Below are 21662 nucleotides of genomic sequence, written 5' to 3' on the forward strand. Positions count from 1 at the left end.
AGAGACCTGGCAGATACCTTCTTAACTTTAGTAACAGGGCAAATTGACATTGTGTGCTTGCTGGTATGACGGCTGAGAACACATCATTTTTTGTGGTATGCCTCTCCAAAATACATACACTGAACGTAATCATTAGAAAACATCTGATCCACCTAAACTGATGTGCATGGTACAAAATCATTAGCCTGTACCCTTCAAAAATGTCAAGGTCATAAAAGATAAGGAAAGATAGAGGAAGCATTTCAGTTTGCAGATGGCAGAGACATGACAACTAAATACAGCCTATGATCCTGAACTTAGGAAGGACTTTACTAGGATAATCAGTGAAATTTGAATGGGGTCTGTGGATTAGATGGTAGAATTGAATCATGGTTAATTTCCTAATTTTGATGGTTGTACTGTGGTTATGTAGGAGAGTATCCCTGTTTTTATGAAATACTCACTGAGGCATTAAGGGGAAATGGGGCAGGATAACTGCAATTTAATCTTAACCAGTTCAGAAACAAACTGAGAGAGTGACAGGAAGGCAATGTGACAGAAAAATAAACAGGGAAGCTGGATAAAGGGTGTATGTCAATTCTTTGTATTTGCTTACAACTTTTCTTAAGTCTGAAACTAGGTCAAAATCAAAAATTTAAAAATGTTAATACAAATCAACTGGCAGAAAAAGGCGGTGTCATCTTATTGTACATTAATGCCAGTCTAGCCAGAAAGAGACTGCTCAACTGTATGGGTCAGACCTCACTGGAACACGGTACTTGGCTTTTGGAAGGTGAGGAGACCAGATCACATGAGGAATAACTAAGGGGTCTGAGGATGTTTACCCTGAAGGAGAAAAAGCCTGGAGGACAGAGATGGGCCTGGCTTCTATCTTCAGGGATATCTCCAAGGAGCATCTGTGACACAGGAAGCAGATTTGTTATGGGGAGACAGACTTTTGTTTAGTATGAGGAAGGACTTTTTACCAATTAGAGAGCAAAAATAGGTGGGTTGAGCTATCTCAGGAGTTCCCCATTATGGGATAAGTTCTTGTTTTTTTTTTTTGTTTGTTTGTTTTTGAGATGGAGTCTTGCTCTGTCCCCTAGGCTGGAGTATAGTGGCTAGATCTCAGCTCACTGCAACTACAGGCACGCACTGCCAGGCCTAGCTTTTTTTTTTTTTTTTTTTTTTGTATTTTTAGTAGAGATGGGGTTTTGCTATGTTGGCCAGGCTGCTCTTGAACCCCTGGCCTCAAGTGATCTGCCCACCTTGGCCTCCCAAATTGCTAGGATTACAGGCATGAGCCACCATGACTGGCCTGGGATAAGTTCTATTAGAAACTGGGCAACAGATTCTCAAGGATGTTAGAGAGAGATTTCATGAATCAGATAAATGCTGGCCCTGGTGACCACTAAGATCCTTCCAAAGAAGAGTCTAGGATTCTTTGCTATTTTCAGGGATTGGGAATTTGAGCACTTTGGGAATAAAATGGATCCTGTGTTGGGCTGAGATGAACATTCTCTTTTGTTCACATGGAGTATAAACCATCTTGCTCTCACATGGTCTATTTCACTATCATCCTTAGCACTTTGGAAAATTCATTTGTGCCCCAGAAATGATCTGGTCACCAAGGTAAATTCAGTATGCTTCACTTAAAGTTTATTCAACAACATGAAAACAGGGTCTGAGAAAACAGAAACAAAAGTTCAAGAGAAACTCTGGCAAAAATTTAAACAGTCAGCATCTGAGAACAATATACTTCATGTGGCCATGAGCTTGCCTAATCTGTCTTGCTCCAGTAGCCATGTTCATGAAACACTGGGCCCTTGTTGCTATTCAGTGCCTCCACAAGCTGACTATATAGCATATTCATCTGGAAAAGAGAACAACAAACAGATTTCTTGAAGGGAAAAGGAAATGTGGGAAAGCTTCCCAGATCCACGGTGATGGCAGGAAGCTAACCCTTACCTTCAGAGATCTAAGGGATCTCCGATTTGGGGAGAACATACAGTCCTCTCTTGAGGAAAAATTAGTCTTGAGGACAAGGAATCCTCTATTATAAGGGAGAAGATACTTAAATATAAAAGATCCTTTGCTCTTATTTTGTAGCAAGGCTTTTTCTCCATCAAACCTCTCCTGGTTAGCCAATGGCCCAGAAGTCTGCAACTGAGAATATAGTTCCTGGAAAAAACGCCTTTTTCAACAGTCATTGCTTTGAGCAGAGGCCAGTCCTTCCCCGCGACATGCACTGGCACTGACAGTGATGCATCTTTCCAGAGCTCACTCTTGGCATTCCTCTTCATTAGATTCTATTTGCTATCCTTATGTTTCCCCCTGTACTCTGTCCTTCTTGGTTTTTGCTCCTAGCCAAGGTGGATGGGGTTGAGTCCTCGTGGAGAGCCCAGCGGTAACCTTTTGCCCCCAGGTCATGTCATCCACCCTAGCCCTCTCCCTCCTCACCTGAGTTTCATAGCTTCCCTTGAAGGAGGTAAGGTGGTCAAGAAAACGCAAGGCCAGACCACACCACTTTTCAGCAGATACATACTTGCTCTTGCTAAACATAAGTACTCCAGTATTCCAGGACTTGATCATCAGCCAGAGAATCTCCATTTCTGGGTAGTCTTTCTGAAATCCAAGGACAGAAATTTTGCAGTTATTACTGTCACAGTTCATTGTAGCACTGCCTGTATCCACACTATGTCCCATTATTACTAAACAATGTGAGCTCTTCTGACATTTAGGAAGGTCTGTCCTCCTAGAAAGCATAGGAGGAGAGCACCTTGAAGATCTGTCATCTGTAGAATGTTCCATAGCAAGATCTCATGAAGAGACAAAAACCTAGGTCCCCTCTGACTGAAGGAAAGAATTAGATAGATTCCTAGTCTCCCTGAAGCAGGAGAAAAACCTGTGTCCTGTTTGGGGCTTCCCTTGATTCTGTCTTCAGTCAATTACTTCCTTAATATCTACCTCTACTTTGTGGAGAAGGTTGTCAAGAAGCAGTTTTACTGAATTTCTTAATTTCTGTCACCAGAATTAGTCCGTATTTGGAGAAGAAATTATATTCATCTTCAGAGTTAACAATATCTCCCTAACTATGAAGACAGCACATATTTCTAAGATGGCCCCTTAGCCTTATCAGTGATCTTTAACATGACTAATCACGAGATTATATTTGCTTCTTCACAATAGTTTGCAATAGTGAAAAGTATCAGTCTAAGAAGCTACTTTCTCGGATCTTGTATAAGAGATGGAACACAAAGCATTCATGTTAAAGCCCCAGAAGGGAGAAATGTGATAGGAGACACATTGGGCAGCAGCTTTTAGCAAGTGTCGAGGATGCCGTCTCAGCTGTCATCCTTTCATTCATTTGGATCCAAGAAGAAATGATCATACATAAAACACTGTGATAATGAGGGCACTAAGAGGGAAAAGACAAAGCTTTTATTCTAAAGGTTGTGCAATGCTTTTGGGGACATGAGGCATCCACATGTAAAGATGACTTGACAAGTTTTGTGATTAAGAGACACAAACATTAGGTGGTCTTGTTCAGGAAAAGAAATGAGCACTAGGATATCACAGTCAGAGGCAGTCTAGTCTCTGCCTGAAACACTACCCCTCATCCTTGTCCACTTCACAGACTTCTACTTTTTCTTCAAATTCACAAGCAGAGTTAGTTGTCTGTTCCCACAGTGAGCTTCCCCTTCCTCTATATAACATATCATACTGTTTTGAAATGCTATATATTTATCTCCTCCAGACTACTGAGTTCCTTGAGGAACAGGGAACTTTTCTTGTGCATTTTTGTCTCTTCAGAGTCCAGCACTGTGACTGGAACATAAGAGAGGCACAACAGATGTTTGCTGAATGAATGAATGAACGAACAAATAAATCAATATCCAGTCAGATGCCACCTCCTCAGTGAGGATTTCCCTGGCTCTCTATAATTTCTTGCTCAAACCTCTTGGCCCCTCTGGCACTTTGTTCACAGCACCATAATAGTACTTTGAACACTCTGCTGCCTGTCTCCCCCACTAGGCAGGGAGCCCCCTGAAGGTAAAATGGCATTTGCCTTTGTATGTTCACAGCTTGGCCAGTGTCTGATACAGGGTATGAGTGTTGTGATCTTAATGTTATGAATGAAAAAAATGACTGAACAAACATACATGATCTTAGGGTAGATGAGTAGGATCTAGATTATATGAAATGTCCAGAATAGGCAAAGCCATAGAGACAGAAAGGAGATTTGTGGTTGCCAGGGGCTGGGGAAGGGAGGTATGGGGAGGGACTGCTAATGGGTATAGAGTTTCTTTTGGAGATGATGAAAATGTTCTAGAATTAAATAATGGTGATGGTTGCACAATCTTGTGAATATACTAAAACCCACTGAGCTGTATACCTTAAAGTGGTGAGTTTTATGATATATGAACTAAATCTCAATAAAAAGAAAAATATAGATATTCAGAGAAAGAGAAGGGCATTCCATATGGGTAGAACAGAATAAATGAAGACTTGGATTGTACTTGAGAACAAGCACGTCTTAGGAAGACCAAGAGTTGTTTGGCCTAAGCAGACAATTTATGTAGAGGAGTTAATGGGAAATAAGACTGGAAATGTAGGATGGGGCTTCCTGAGCCTTTCCTCAATATTCTTCCTCAGAACACTAGTGTCATGAGAAATGTTAACAGATGGTCTATGAAAATAGAGTTCTTTAGTCAAATACATTTTGGAAATGCTGCATTCTATATATCACCATTTTGGAGCATTATAATGCACATTAGCTCACCGAAAGTTTAAGGAAGTTTTACAGTAAAGAAACCATGGAACTTTGTCTAATCCAGGGTATGTGGAATGTTTGCTAACATCTTGTGAGCTGGAGTGTTAAGGGTTTTTGCATTACAGGCTTCAGACTTTGAAATTTATCCTCCTGGCAATGGGAAGGCAATGAAACTTTTGGAGAAAGAGAGTGATACGATAAAAGTGTAGTTTTAATGAGATAGAAATGCCAGTGGTGTTTAGAACAGACCTGAGTGTGGGAAAACACAGACAGGGAGACTTGTTTAAAGGGAGTTGTGTGAGTCTAAGAATGAAGTGATGAGGGTCAGAATGAAAATAGTAACAATGGAGATGAAAAGATGTAAGAATCATTTGAAGAAAGAATCAATATAACTTGGTAACTGATTTGATAAGGGGAATGAAAGGTCAAGTGAAAATGGCTCTAAGGTATGCAGTTTGAATGGGTGAAAGAATGCTGGTATCATTGAAAGAAAAATTTCTGGGGATAAGGAATAAAGGTAACAATAAGTTCTATTTTAAACATGTTGGCTTGAGGTAACTCTGGAGGTAAGCAGGCTGTTGCAGATATAGACTGGAACTCAGGTAATAAAGTGTATCAATTCACTTAAAGGACAGAGTATGGAATACAGAATAGCAAAGAGTAGAGAATATTGGAAATGTTCATAGTTGGGTGGTAAGAGGGAAAAGAACGCAGAGGAGTGGCAAGAAAATAAAGGACAAAGGAAGAGAATTTCAATAAGGAGGTAGTGGTCAATAATGAAGGCCAGAGAAAAGAGACCATCATATTTGCCTAGAAGGTGGTAATTTGTGGTCTTGAAAAGTGTGGCTGACAGTGCAGAGTGTGAGGGAAAGAGTGACTGAAGATGAGGGCAGATAGGTTAGCAGGGCCTTGTAGACCACATTCAGGAGTTTGGTCTTTAAAAGCAACGGGAAACTACTAAAGAGGATTTCAAAAGGTCATGAATACTCAAAAATGTAAAAGATCACCTTGGTTGCTGGGCAAATAAGGGAAGGAAGGAAGCAAGAGTAGATGCGAGACCAATTAAAAGGTTCCTGAGATCACTAAAGTAACTGAGATAAAAGGAGACAACTTGAACTAGGTTACTGACGGTGAAAGACAGGAGGAAGTAGATGAATTTGAAGGACACTTGGGAGGTCAAATTGATAGATTAGAAGTGGGAGTGAGGGAGGTGCTGAGGATAACTCCTAGATGTCTGGCTTGGCAACTAGAAGAATGACGTGCCATTCAATGAGTTAGGGAACCCTTGAGTTTTAATTTGCATTAGTTGCCTTCACGCCCAGCATTGCTTATGAAAATCATTGCTCTTCAATAAAGAAACGTATCCACACAGCTACTGATTGTAAAGCCACATGGACTTGCCTACATGTAATACAAATCAATGCCAGCAAACTGAGGTGATTGCTCTGATGGTTTTTGGGGGCTCATATTTGAAACCAGGTTTCTCTGTCCTTAACATCTTAATACATACGGCAGCCACACAGATCTCTAAGTGAATTGCAGGTATTCTGGAGCACAAATACCTGTCTTTTTAGGGTCTCCTTAGATTACCAAAGTAAATATTATGTGCATCAGGTTTATTAAGATACAATTCAAATACTATAGCTTACCAAAAGTGCACAATGCAGTCGTTTGTAGTATATTCACGGTATTCACTGAGTTCTGCCACCATGACCACAATCAATTATGGAATATTTTCATCCCTCCGAAAGGAAAGTCCACGCCCGTTAGCTCCACATTCCCACTGCCCCCAGCCAATCCTTCCATTTCCTCCCAATACCTGCCCCCCTACAGCACTAATCCCTGGGCAACCACTACTCTCATTTCTGTCTCTTATAGAGTGGCCTTTTCTGAACGTTTAAGATACATGGGGTCAGCAGTATGTGGGCCCTTGTGACTGGCATCTTTCACTCACCATGTTTTCAAGGTTTATCCATGTTATAGCATGTGTCAGTACTTCATTCCTTTTAATGGCCAAATAGTATTCCATTGAATGGAAATACCACATTTTGCTTACCCATTCATCGGTTGACAGGCATTAGGGTTGTTTCCATTTTGGGTTATATGAATAACTTTGCTATGAACATTTGTGTATGAGTCTTTGGACACATATTTTCATTTCTCTTGGTATACACCTACCAGTGGAATTTCTGGGTCATAGGGTAACTATGTTTAACCTTCTGAGAAGTTGCCAGACTTTTTCATAGCTAGAACAAACAATATAAACAATAAAATAAAGTAATATTGTATTATAACTCAAAGTATAAAAAACATATCTGCCTGGGTGCGGTGGCTCATGCCTATAATCCCAGCACTTTGGGAGGCCACAGAGGGCAAACTGCTTGAGCTCAGAAGGTTGAGACCAGCCTGGGAAACATGGTGAAACCACATCTCTACCAAAAATACAAAAAAATTAGCTCGGTGTAGTGTCATGAGCCTGTTGTCTCAGCTACTTGCGAGGCGGAGGTGAGCAGATCTCTTGAGCCCAGGAGGTCAAGGCTGCAGTGAGGCATTATCATGCCATTGCACTCCAGCCTGGGTGACAAAGTGAGACTCCATTTCAAAAAAACCCACAAAACTTATATTTTTTGGCCAGGTGTGGTGGCTCATGCCTGTAATCCCAGAACTTTGGGAGGCTGAGGCAGGGGTATCACCTGAGTTCGGGAGTTCAAGACCAGCCTGACCAACATGGAGAAACTCTGTCTCTACTAAAAATACAAAAGTAGCTGGGTGTGGTGGCACATGCCTGTAATCCCAGCTACTTGGGAGGCTGAGGAAGGAGAATCGCTTGAACCCAGGAGGTAAGATTGCAGTGAGTCGAGATAGTGCCGTTGCACTCCAGCCTGGGCAACAAGAGCGAAACTCTGTCTCAAAAAAAGAAAAAAAAAAAACTTGCTTTTTTTTTTTCATAGAGACAGAGTGTAACTTTTTTGCCCAGGCTGCTCTCAAACGTCTGGCTTCAAGCGAAACTTCCACCTTGGCCTCCCAAAGTGCTGGGATTACATGCATGAGCCAGTGCACCTGGTCTAAAATGTTTTGTGGTATCTCGTGTTAATTTATGTAACCAAATACATTTGTTTCTTGTACAGCTTGTGAGTGGATCCTCTCTATTCCATGATTTTAAAAAATGCTTTCCTCTATTTTTTCCTAATGCTTTTATAGCTTTGATTTTATGTTTAGCTCTTTATCTGGATTTTCTTTATTTCTTCCTTTTGGACTTTATTTTTGTGCATGGTATAAGGTAAAAAAATAATACTATCACTTATATCATACTATGTGCTGCTGTAAGTACTTTTTATATATTAACTTATTTAATACTAATAATACTGTAACGTAGGCACTATTTTTTTTAGCTTTTATTTTTATTTTTCACATAGACAAGGTCTCACTATGTTGGCCAGGCTGGTCTTGAACTCCTGGCCTCAAGCTAGAACAAACAAACTTCTGCCTTTGCCTCCCAAAGTGCTGAGATTACTATTATATTTATTTTACAGATGAGCATACAGAGGTATAAAGAATTAATTAATAAGACTAAAATTATACAGCGAATAGATGGTGTAGCCAGAATTTATTTGAACTGGCTATGTGGCTCCAAAGTCTGTTCTCTTAACCACTATGCTATAATACCCCTCAGTTTAAAAATAATGATTTGACTTTGCTTTTTAAATTGCCCCAATAGCATTTTGCCAGTTGTTCCATCTGTGGAACAACTGGTAAAATGGTATTGGGGCAATTTAAAAAGTTAAAGCATCTGTCCCTCAGTGATGCGATAAACCTCCTCTGTTGCATACAAAATTCTCATAGATATGTGGATCTCCTTCTGGGCTCGGTTCTATTCTATTAATCTATTTGTAGATTTTTGCACTAATGCCATACTGTTAAAATTAATATCATTTTATAGTTTTAAAAGTATTTGATGGGGCAAGTCCTTCCTTGTTCTTTTTCAAAAAGTGTTTTGGTTCATTTCCTTTTAGGGAAGAATTTTAGAATCACCTTATCAAGTTTCATTAAAAATCCTATTGAGATTTTAATTTCGATTGAATTTATTGTACTAAATCTAGGGAAACTGACTATATTGTTAAGGCTTTCCTGTCCAAGAACATGGTATATACTTCCATTTGTTTGAGACTTATGCATTCTTGAAAGCAAAATGGAATGATCTGTAAACAAGAGAGTAAAAATGATGGACAGGAAATAAAATGCCTCAGGAAGTAGAAGGGGATTGAACTGAAAGTGCAAGGTTGAGAAAATTTCTTTTGGGAAAAGGGGAAAGGTGAGTAGATAGGTACAGTGGTAGAATGTTATGTTTGAGACATGGGCCAATGAGGGATCTCATATGTGATGCGCTTGATCTTCTCAACTGGAATGATATGATGAGATCATCTAATGGAGAATGAGGTAGGTCTAAGTTTTCATAAGGTTAGAAAAGGTATGAAGCAGCCACTTTACTTGAGTTTGCCAAAAAGTTGACAGGAATAAAAGTATTTCTGAGCAGCAATGAGAACCCATTGAAAGCTTAACAGCATGAATCTGTACTGGGCCAGATCTAGATGGTCTGTGCCTTTCTTTAGTGATTCTGCTGCTCAAGATCAGGAGCAGAAGAACTGATGGTGGCAAGGTACCAGGTTTGGAAAAAAATGAAACAGCAGGCGTAATCAAAAGAAGAGAGTAAGAGAGAAGGAAGGAAAGAGAGGAAGGGAAGGAAAGGAAGGGAAGGAAGGAAAAGAAAGAAGGAAGGGAGGGAGGGAAGGAGGGAGGGAGGAAGTAAAGAAATAAAGAAAAGAGAAAAAAAAGGTAGTTAGACTGGACTATACTAGAGTGGGAAGAGACGAGTGACTTAAAGTTCAAGTGAGAAAGGAGAATAGATATGGGGAAGTAAGGGAGATTCTACTTAATAGAAAAGCATTGCCATTAGCTAGCAATCTTGAAGGTGGAGCAGTGCCACAGTGGGTGGTTTATATGTGATGTAGACAGTGGCTAAAGGGTAAAAAAATGAAACTGTGAAGTATAAGAATTGCTAACATGGATGCCAAAGTCACTTAGGATAATAAATAACAATGAAGTTACCAAGGAAGGAAAAGGTGGGTCCAGGAAGTGCCAGTTCATGACAACATTGGTGATTAAGAGATACATGTTTTAAGTGAAGAGAAGGAAAAGGAAGGTGGTGTGTAAATAGTACAAAGTGCCACCATGGAGCAAAGATCCAGGTAATTTAGTCCCTTTTGCTGAGAAAAAGGGAGTTGGAGAAGATGAGACCTCCATAAAAATTGGTAGTGAGGGACACGTTTTCTTCAGGAAAGATTCTGCTTTGTTCTAAGAAGAAGGGAGAGAAAGAGGTAAACGTTGATTTTAAAGAGAATATTGACTATTGCCTGGGAAAAACTCTATCTTGTTTTTAGGGTTGGATGAGGCTATGGATGGATAGCCTTAAGGATCTAGATAAGGATTTGGAAAATACAGAGTTGTTAAAATATTTGAGGGAAAGGGAGTGACATAGTTCTAGGGAGATATATTTTGATAGGGATGCACAGGAAAAACTGGAGAAAAGAAGAAAGAGCCAGAGACCAATTAGGAAACTACAAAGCTGTAGGAGAGACACAATATCAAAGTCTGACTCAAAGATGCCTTTGTGTGAACCTCAATTCCAGTCTCAGAGAGATGTGGAGTTTGGAAGAAGGAAGATTTCGATTAAAGAAGGCTGGATGCAGGGGCTCACATCCATAATCCCAGCACTTTGAGAGGACACGGCAGGAGGAATGCTTGAGCCCAGGAGTTTGAGCCAGCCTGGGTAACATGGCAAAACCTCCTCTCAATTAAAAAAAATTTCTTAAAAAAACAGATGAAAGAAAACTCAAAGACCATTGTCCTATGAAGAAAGAGCATGGGGTAAAATTTTCAGCTTTGCCAGTATTTGGTGGTATGATCTTACATAAGATATTTAACCTTTCAATGCCTCAATCTGCAAAATAATGAGCTTAAATTAGGTAACTGCAAAGATCATTAGTTTCCAGTTCTAAATTTTCTCAGTCATTGAATAAAGCTTTACCTTATATTTCTATTAGATCCCAATTGCCTAATTAATTAACTTATATAAGATTGGAAGAAGGAACTGAGATGAAATTGAACTAGAAGTCCACACAAGAGACAAATGATACTGATAAATGACCTTCTCAAACCTTAGTGTGCAAACAAATCACTTGGAAATACTGCTTTTTGTTTTGAAATGGAGTCTCACTCTGTCGCCCAGGCTGGAGTGCAGTGGTGTGATCTCGGCTCACTACAATCTCCACCTCCTGGGTTCAAGGGATTCTTCTGCCTCAGCCTCCCGAGTAGATGGGATTACAGGTACCTGCCACCATACCCAGCTAATTTTTGTAATTTTAGTAGAGACGGGGTTTCACCATGATGGCCAGGCTGGTTTTAAACTCCTGATCTCAGGTAATCTGCCCGCCTCAGTCTCCCAAAGTGCTAGGATTACAGGCGTGAGCCACCGTGCCCAGCTGGAAATACTGTTAAAATGCAGACTGATTTAGTAAATCCGGGTTGGGGCCTAAGATTCTATACTTCTAACAAACCTCCTAGGGGATGCTGATCACACTTTGAGAAGCAAACTCTTAGAGAATATAGCTCAGTAGTTTGAATCACCTTAGTTTCCTTTGTAAAAGGAAAGAGTCTGTTCTTCTGGGCTTCTTGGTTACAAAACAGGCCTTTGTGACTGTGTGACTCTGACATCAGCTGTGAGGATTTGGTTCGTCCCTTCTCTTTAAGTTTAGGTTTTCCCCCCACCATTATTTAAGTTTTTGTATATTCTTAAAAATGAACCAAGAAATTTTCACCTCCATGAGATAGAATAGGTGTACTTATCCTTATTCTTCCTGGTAAACAGAACTAACTCCTGAAAATTTTACATAAAACGAACATAAGAAATCTCTGAAAGATGTAGAGGAAGACCTTGGAGCCAAGGATTGGCATAGTGCTAAGTTCCCTGGGTTTTCTTTTTGCTTCATATACTCCAAACCTGGTGCTAGAGATGCCGATAGACAGACAAAAAAAAAAAAAGAAAAGAAGAAAAACCCCCAAGAAAAGCCTGCTGTCTCTAGACAAGGGACCAGTAGTAAAAAGGAGTCCTCTACCTTGAGTATCAATGATGGAGGCCAAGTTAGAAACTTAGGCTTGTTTCTACCTCTACCTGGATGTAACAAGGCTGGGCCCACTCCCTTGCTAAAGCAGTGTCAGAGAAACCCAGTTAAAACAGAAGGTTTAAATGGGATCCAGAGTCTCGGAACAAAATATGAAAATGTCCATGTTTAACGAATTTACTCATTATACCAATAACCAGGAAGATCTCCAACAAGGAAAAAAGACAATCAATTGATGCCAACAATGAGATGACAGAAATGTTATACTACCAAAGATTTTTTTCTATGACTTAAACAAATGGGGTAAAATACACATAGCACAAAATTTAGCCATCTTAACCATTTTAAGTGAACAGTTCAGTGGCATTAAGTACATTCACATTGTTGTCCTACCATCACTACCATCCATCTCCAGAAACAGTTTCATCTTGAAAAGGTAAAGGTCTGTACCTAAGTCCTCGGCAACCACCACTTTATCTTTTTAAAAAAAATGTTTATTAAATATTTCTTTCATTATGGAGATAATTAAATCACATGTTTATTGTATGGAAGAGATAGGCACTTTTGCTTTTTGGTGGACATATAAAACATCAATGCCTTACTATTTTATTCCCTTCCATAAACACTGAGTTTGAGTAATTTTGCTGGATTCTTCAAACACTGAGTATTTTCTCATGTAAAACTAAGTGAACAACCATGACTGGGAAATAGAAGCCCAAGCCCAGTGACTCCAAGCTAAGACCAATCTTGAGCCTGCAAGAAGAGGCCGTTGAACACCCAGTCAGTTCTTCCTGGGGAGCCTCTCCTGCAGGTGTCCCAGCCCCTGTACTTTCCATCTCTATGAATTTGACCACTCTGGGTACTTCACATATATAGAAGGATATATTTGTCCTTTTGTGACAAACAATGATTTGATGAATCTCTAGAGAATTATGCTAAGTGAAAAGAACCAATCTTGGCCAGGCGTGGTAGCTCACCCCTATAAATCACTTTGGGAGGCCAAGGTGGGAGGATCGCTTGCATCCAGGAGTTTGAGAACAACTTGGGCAACATGGTGAGGCCCCCCATCTCTATAAAAAAATTAAAAAATTAGCTGGGCATGGTGGTGTATGTCTGTGGTCCCAGCCACTTGGGGAGTTGAGGTGGGAGGATCACTTGAGCCTGGAGGACTGAGGCTGAGCTGTGATCAGCCTCACTGCACTTTAGCCTGGATGACAGAGCAAAATCCTTTCTCAAAAAAAAGCCAATCTCAAAAAGTTATATACTCCATGATTCCAAATCTCAAAAGCTATATATTGTATGATCCCATTTATATGGCATGCTTGAAATGACAAAATTATAGAAACTGGTAATAGATTTGTGGTTATTAGGGTTTAAGGAGGAGCTGAGAGTGGGAGAGAAGACCATGGGGGCTATAAAAAGGCAACATGAGGAATCCTTGCTCTATGTCTTGATTGTGATAATGCCAACATCTTGGTTGTGATATTGTACTATAGTTTTGTTAGTATTGGGGGAAACTGGGTAGAGTACATGCGCACTTTGGGAGGCCAAGGCAGGCAGATCACTTGAGGCCAGAAGTTCGAGACCAGCCTGGCAAACATGGTGAAGCCCTGTCTCTACTAAAGAGACAAACATTAGCCAGGCGTGGTGGTGCGCGCCTGTAATTCCAGCTACTCGGGAGGCTGAAGCATGGGAATCACTTGAACCTGGGAGGCGGAGGTGGCAGTGAGCCGAGATGGCACCACTGCACTCCAGCTTGGGTGACAGAGTGAGACTCTGTTTCAAAAACAAACAAAAGACTACATGAGATCTCTCTGTGTTATTTCTTACAATGGCATGTAAATCTACAATTATTTCAAAATAAAATTTTGATTAAAAAAACCTGAACAATCGACTTCCTCTTAAAAATTATCTAGAATATGAACCTACTATAGAACACATAGGCTTGTCTGCTTATGCCTGGGAGTCATCTCCCTGCTTTTTCATTGCCACTAGCTTCTAAATACCAACTTGAGCCTCTCCTTTAAGCTAAAATTTCCTAGCAAAAACTGGTAAAGAAGCTATGCACTTCTACAGGAAACAGCCCTGTAGCTGATGTGCAATGGACTAAACGTCTGTGTCCCCTCAAAGTTCATATGTTAAAATCCTAACCTCCAAGGTGGTGATATTAGGAGGTGGGGCTGTTGGGAGGTGATAAGGTCATAAGAGCAGTGCTCTCATGAATAAGATTAGTGCCCTTGTAAAAGAGACCCTAGAAAGATCCTTTACCCCTTCTGCCATGTGAGCTTACAGTCAGAAAGGACCGTCTATGGGGAAGTGGACCCTCACCAGGCACTGAAACTGCCAGTGTCTTGATCTTGGACTTTCTAGCCTCCCAAAATGTGAGAAATTTCTGTTGCACTCTATGGTATTTTTGTTATAATAGCCCAAATTGACTAAGACAGAAGCTCAGAAGACCTGAATTCTGGTCCTGACTCTCATTCATTAGTCATGAATGACCTTAGGTAAATGGGTAACTTGACTTTTTGAATCTTAAAGTTCCTTCATTGATAAATTAGGGGTAACAATAGCAGCATTGTCTACTTCATAGAATTGCTGTTGGGGGTTGTACGAGAGAGTGAATGTAAGAGTGCTCTGCTCAGTCTAAAGCATAACACTGTGAAGCATGAGGTTTTATATTTGTATAATAGCCATTTTGCCAATGTGTGGAGGCACTTGATAAAGGTTTTCTGCTTAGTAAATAATGAATGAGTGACTGCTTATTTAAAAAGTCAATCAAACAAAGGCAGAATTTTCTCCCAAGAATTTAAAACAAAGGAGATGCACAGCACATTCAATCAAACAGGATAAAACAACATATACAATATAAAGAACCAAGAGGGTAATTAAATTAATCACTGGATTAAAAAGCTAACTATCCAGTCATGTTTCAGGGGATGAGCAATAAATGGATAGGAAACTCGTGAGAAAAGTAGAAAAACATTAAGCTAACGGGTAACCCAAGAGTCAAAGAATTGGAACTGCAATATATTAGACAGAATGAAAGTGGCAAAAACAAAATGCACAGATAAGTTTCGGCCTTACACAGAGACTATGGAAATCAATAAACTTAGAGTTATAGTACAATCTAATTTCAGTTTGTATTGGTTACTATGGCAAACACACCTGAAAGGTCCAGATGAGGTTCATGGCTTAGAAATAGAATTTCCTATCCTTCCCAGAAGACAGTAAAATAAATAATCCAAATGTCCAATGTTGAAGTTTTTATTTTTAAACTTAAATTCACACAGGCCATAATTACACAGCTCCAGGAGAATTCTAGGCTTTGGTAAGTCAATGCTAGTTTGTATCAGATTGTCACCCTGCTATAATGTTCCACCATCTGTCATGATTTGCAGAGAGTCATGTCTCGCTTCACAATGGGGACACAAGCTGAGAAATGTATCATTAGGTGATTTCGTCATTGTGTGAATATCACAGAGTGTCCTTACACAAACTTATATGTTATAGCCTCCTACACACCTAGGAGATATGGTAAAGGCCATTGCTCCTAGGCTACAAACCCATACAACATGTGACTGTACTGAATACTGCAGGCAACTGTAACCCAATGGTAAGTATTTTTGTATCTAAACATATAAATGGTAGAGGAAACGTATGGTATGAAAGATAAAAAATGGTATGCCTGTATAGGGCACTTACCATGAATAGAGGCTGCAAGACTAGAAGTTGCTCTGGGTGAGTCAGTGAGTGAGTGGTGAGTGAACACGAAGGTGTAGGACATTCTTGTACACTACTGTAGACTTTATAAACACTGTATACCTAAGCTGCACTCAATTTATAAAAGGATATTTTTCTGTCTTAACAATATATATATATTTTTGAGACAGAGTCTCACTCTGTCGCCCAAGCTGGAGTGCAACGATGTGATCCTGGCTCACTGCAACCTCTGCCTCCTGGGTTTGAGCAATTCTCCTGCCTCAGCTTCCTGAGTAGCTGGGATTACAGGCATGTGCCACCATGTCCAGCAAATTAACCTTTGGCCAGGCATGGTGGCTCACACCTGTATTCTCAGCACTTTGGGAGGCCAAGGCGGGCGGATTACTTGAGCCCATGAGTTTGAGACCAGCCTGGGAAACATGGTGAAATCCCCATCTCTACTAAATATACAAATAAATTAGCTGGGTGTGGTGGTGCACACATGTGATCCCAGCTATTTGGGAGACTGAGGTGGGAGGATTGATTGTGCCTGGGAAGTCAAAGGTACAGTGAGCTGAGATTGTGCCATTGCACTCCAGCCTGGGTGACAGAGAGAGACCTTGTCTCAAAAAATATAAAATAGACACCCTATCGTCAAAATTGAAAGAGCTAGAGGAACAAGATCAAAAAAACTCAAAAGCTAGCCCAAGACAAGAAATAACTAAGATGAGAGCAGAACTGAAGGAGACCGGGACAGAAAAAAAACCTTCAAAAAAAATCAATAAATCCAGGAGCTGGTTTTTTGAAAAGTTCAACAAAATAGACCGCTAGCCAGATTAATAAAAAAGAAAAGGGAGAAGAATCAAATAGATGCAATAAAAAACGATAAAGGGGATATCACCACTGACTCCACAGAAATACAAACTACAAGCAGAGATTACTACAAACAACCCTATGCACATAAATCAGTAAACCTGGAAGAAATGGCTAAATTCCTGGACACTTGAACCCTCCCAAGCCTAAACCAGGAAGAAGTTAAAACCTTGAACAGACCAGTAACAAGGGCTGAAGTTGAAGCAGCAATTAAGAGTTTACCAACCAAAAAAAGTCCAGGTCCAGACGGGTTCACAGCTGAATTCTACCAGACATACAAGGAGGAGCTGGTGCCATTCCTTCTGAAGCTATTCCAAACAATTTAAAAAGAGGGAATCCTTCCCAAATCATTTTATGAGACCAACATCATCCTGATATCAAAACCAGGCAGAGGCTCAAAATAAAACAAAACTTCAGGTCAATATCCATGATGAACATAGATGCAAAAATCTTCAATAAAATACTGGCAAACCAACTGCAACAGCACATCAAAAAGCTTATGCATTACCATCAAGTAGGCTTCATTCTGGGGATGCAAGGCTGGTTCAACATATGCAAGTCTATAAATGTAATCCACCACATAAACAGAACCAAAGACAAAACCCACATGATTATCTTAATAGATGCAGAGAAGGCCTTCGACAAAATTCAACAGCTCTTTATGCTAAAAAACTCTCAATAAACTAGGTATCAGAAGAACATATCCAAAATAATAAAAGCTATTTATGACAAACCTACAGCCAATATCATACTGAATGGGCAAAAACTGGAAGCATTCCCTTTGAAATCCAACGCTAGACAAGGATGCCCTCTGTCACCACTTCTATTCAATATAGTATTGGAAGTTCTAGCCCCAGCAATTAGGCTAGAAAAAAAAAATAAAGGGTATTCAATTAGGAAAAGAGGAAGTCAAATTGTCTCTATCTGCAGATGACATGATTGTATATTTAGAAGACCCTATCATCTCAGCCCAAAATCTCCTTAAAGATCTTGAAGATGGCCGTTTAGGAACAGCTCAGGATTGCAGCTCCGAGTGAAGGCGCAGAGGGTGAGTGGACGCCGCATTTTTATTGCCCACAAACAAGGAAATTCCCAGGCGGAGGAGCTCCATGGGGTTGCCAGCGTGGCTGTGCCAGCTGGCGCTGCTGCTTTGCCCCACGTGGCTGCTTTGCTGGGGCCCTGGAGCAGCAGTTCTCCGTACAAAATACACCAGTCCGGGTGCCCTTTTGGCTGGCGATTGGAGCCACGGGAAGTCACCCATTCATCTGTTTAAAAAGGGGACTGAGCAGGGAACCAGGACAGCAGATTCCAGGGCAAAAAAAGCACCACGAATCTCAGTGCCGCTGTTTAAGCCAGCGCAGTGACCTGCCACAGGGGAAAACACTCAGGTCCGGCGTCTCTTCAACAGGCGACTGGAGCACCAACTTAAAAAAAAAAAAAAAAAAAAGGCTCTGAGGCAGGGAGCCAGTGATCAGGCTCGGCTGGTCCCAACCCCACAAAAGAACAGCAAACAGAAACTCTCTGGATTGAGAGTTTCACAGCAAGCACAGCTGAACCCGGGACGGTCCAGCTCTGTGGGGGAGGGGCATCCGACATTACTGAGGCAGCCCACCACTACGGAGGTAGTCAGCCAATGCTGAGGCAGCCTGCCGTTGCCAAGGCAACCCACCATTGCTGAGGCAGCCCGCCGTTGCCAAGGCAACCCGCCACTGCAGAGAGACTCCGCCTCCACAGTGGCGGGCCACCATTGCCCACGCAGCTCAAACTATACCCATATAAACAGGACTGGAGGGAAGTTCACTTGGCAGCTGGGTGGAGCCTACAGGAGCTCAGCAAAGCCTCTACAGACAGACAGTGACTAGGCTGCCTCCTTGCTGGGCAGGGCAGCTCTGAAGGAAAAAAAAAGAAGTCAGCAGCATAACGGAAACTCATAAAGCCCTAAATCTCTGGGACAGAGCACCTGGGAACAAAAAGTGGTTTATGAGTTCTGCTGCAGCAGACCTAAACGTACCTGCCCAGCAGCTCTGAATGAACAATGGAGCTCACAGCTCAGGATTTGAGCTCCTATAAAGAAGAGACTGTCTCCTCAAGCAGCTCCCTGACCCCTGTGTATCCAAAGAGCCACCTCACAAAGGAGAGATCAGATTGACACTTGGCGGGTATCCTTCTGGGACAAAGATAGCAGAAGAAGAAAACTGGTAACAACCCTTACTGTTCAGCAGCTGCTGCAGGTGATCCCCAGGCAAGGAGGGCCTGCAGTGGACCTCAGCAGACCTACAGCAGAGGGGCCAGACTGTCAGAAGGAAAACCAAGAAACAGATATAACTGCATCATCAACAAACAGAACGTCCACTCAGAGACCCAATCTGAAAGCCAGCAACTACAAAGACGACAGGTGGATAAATCCATAAAGATGGGAAGAAACCAGCGCAAAAAGGATGAAAACACCTGACACCAGAACACCTTTCCTCCTAAAAGGGATCACAACTCCTCACCAGCAAGGGAACAAGGTTGGAGGGAGAATGAGTGTGATGAAATGACAGAATCAGACTTCAGAAGGTGGGTAGTAAGAAATCTCTGTGAACTAAAAGAACATGTTCTAACTCAATGCAAAGAAACTAAGAACCTTGAAAAAAGATTTGACGAAATGCTAACGAGAATGGACAAAATAGAAAGGAATATAAGTGAATTGATGAAGCTGAAAAACACAACACGAGAACTTTGTGAAGCATGCACAAGTATCAACAGCCGAATTGACCAAGCAGAAGAAAGGATATCAGAGGTCGAAGATCAACTCAATGAAATAAAACGGGAAGGCAAGAATAGAGAAAAAAGGGTAAAAAGGAATGAATAAAGTCTCCAAGAAATGTGGGACTATGTGAAAAGACCTAATCTATGTTTGATAGGTGTACCTGAATGCGACGAAGAGAATGAATCCAAGCTGGAGAATACTCTTCAGGATATTATCCAGGAAAACTTCCCCAACCTAGCAAGGCAGGCAAATATTCAAGCCCAGGAAATACAGAGAACACCACAAAGATATTCGTCAAGAAGAGCAACCCCAAGGCACATAATCGTCAGATTCACCAGGGTCGAAATGAAGGAGAAAATACTAAGGGTAGCTAGAGAGAAAGGTCGGGTTACCCACAAAGGGAAGCCCAGCAGACTCACAGCAGATCTCTCAGCAGAAACCCTACAGGCCAGAAGAGAGTAGGAGCCGATATTCAACATCCTTAAAGAAAAGAACTTTCAACCCAGAATCTCCCATCCAGCCAAACTAAGCTTCATAAGTGAAGGAAAAATAAAATCCTTTGGGAACATGCAAGCACTCAGAGATTTCGTCACCACCAGGCCACCTTTACAAGAGCTCCTGAAAGAGGCTCTACACATATAAAGGAACAACCAGTACCAGTCACTCCAAAAACATGCCAAATGGTAAAGACAATCAACACAATAAAGAATCTGCATCAACTATTGGGCAAAACAGCCAGCTAGCACCAAAATGGCAGTATCAAATTCACACATAACAATATGAATCCTAAATGTAAATGAACTAAATGCCACAATCAAAAGACACAGACTGGCAAATTGTATAAAAAGACAAAACCCATCGGTGTGCTGTATCCAGGAAACCCATCTCACATGCAAGGATACACAAAGGTTCAAAATAAAGGGATGGAGGAAGATTTACCAAGCAAATGGAGAGCAAAAAAAAAGCAGGAGTTGCAATTCTCCCTGATAAATTAGACTTTAAAGCAACAAAGATCAAAAGAGACAAAGAAGGACATTACATAATGGTAAAAGGATCAATGCAACAAGAAGAGCTAACGATACTAAATATATATGCACCCAATACAGGAGCACCCAGATACATAAGGCAAGTTCTTAATGACTTACAAAGAGACTTAGACTCCCACACAATTATAGTACGAGACTTTAACACCCCATTGTCAACATTAGACAGATCAACCGGACAGAAAATTAACAAGGATATCCAGGACTTGAACTCAGACCTGGACCAAGCAAACCTAATAGACATTTACAGAACTCTCCACCCCAAATCCACAGAATATACATTCTTCTCAGCACCACATCACACCTACTCTAAAATTGACCACATAATTGGGAGTAAATCACTCCTCAGCAAATGCAAAAGAATGGAAATCGTAACAAACAGTCTCTCACACAACACTGCTATCAAGTTAGAACTCAGAATTCAAAAACTAACCCAGAACCGCACAGCTTCATGGAAACTGAACAACTTGCTCTTGAATGATGACTGGATAAACAATGAAATGAAGACAGAAATAAAGATGTTCTTTGAAACCAACGAGAATGAAGACACAACATACCAGAATCTCTGGGACACATTTAAAGCAGTCTCTAGAGGAAAATATATAGCAATAAGTGCCCACATGAGAAGCAAGGAGAGATCAAAAATTGACACCCTATCATCAAAACTGAAAGAGTTAGAGGAGCAAGATCAAAAAAACTCAAAGTCTAGCAGAAGACAAGAAATAGCTAAGATCAGAGCAGAACTGAAGGAGATAGAGACACAAAAAACCCTTCAAAAAATCAATAAATCCAGGAGCTGGTTTTTTGAAAAGATCAACAAAATAGACCGACCACTAGCCAGATTAACGAAAAACAAAAGAAAAAATAACCAAATTGATGCAATAAAAACGATAAAGGGGATATCACCACAGATTCCACAGAAATTCAAACCATCATCAGAGATTATTACAAACAACTCTATGCACACAAACTAATAAACCTGGAAGAAACGGATAAATTCCTGGACACTTGCCTCCTGCCAAGCCTAAACCAGGAAGAAGCCGAAACCCTGAACAGACCCATAACGAGGTCTGAAGTTGAGGCAGCAATTAAGAGCTTACCACCCAAAAAAAGCCCAGGTCCAGACGGGTACACAGCCGAATTCTACCAGACATACAAAGAGGAGCTGGTACCATTCCTTCTGAAACTATTCCAGACAATACAAAAAGAGGGAATTATTCCCAAACCATTTTATGAGACCAACATCATCCTGATTCCAAAACCCGGCAGAGACTCAACAAGAAAAGAAAACTTCAGGCCAATATCCATGATGAACATAGATGCAAAAATCTTCAAAAAAATACTGACAAGCCGATTGCAACAGC

At 40.9% G+C, this 21662-nt stretch overlaps 1 protein-coding gene across 1 annotated transcript in view; it reads right to left on the reverse strand.

The window, feature by feature from the left end:
* Nucleotides 1-1611: 1611 nt before the first annotated feature.
* Nucleotides 1612-21662, reverse strand: part of TEX11 (testis expressed 11) — a 325387-nt gene continuing 305336 nt past the window's right edge. The window contains exons 29-30 of the mRNA XM_032255765.1: nt 2440-2604; nt 1612-1852 (exon numbers count right to left, since the gene is read on the reverse strand). Coding sequence (XP_032111656.1) covers nt 1760-1852; nt 2440-2604 — 258 coding nt within the window. The 3' untranslated portion in view covers nt 1612-1759. The remainder of the gene's footprint in view (nt 1853-2439; nt 2605-21662) is intronic.

Source organism: Sapajus apella, unplaced genomic scaffold, assembly GCF_009761245.1.
Source record: "Sapajus apella isolate SASKATOON/1434 unplaced genomic scaffold, GSC_monkey_1.0 scaffold91, whole genome shotgun sequence".
NCBI classification, from domain to species: Eukaryota; Metazoa; Chordata; class Mammalia; order Primates; family Cebidae; genus Sapajus; species Sapajus apella.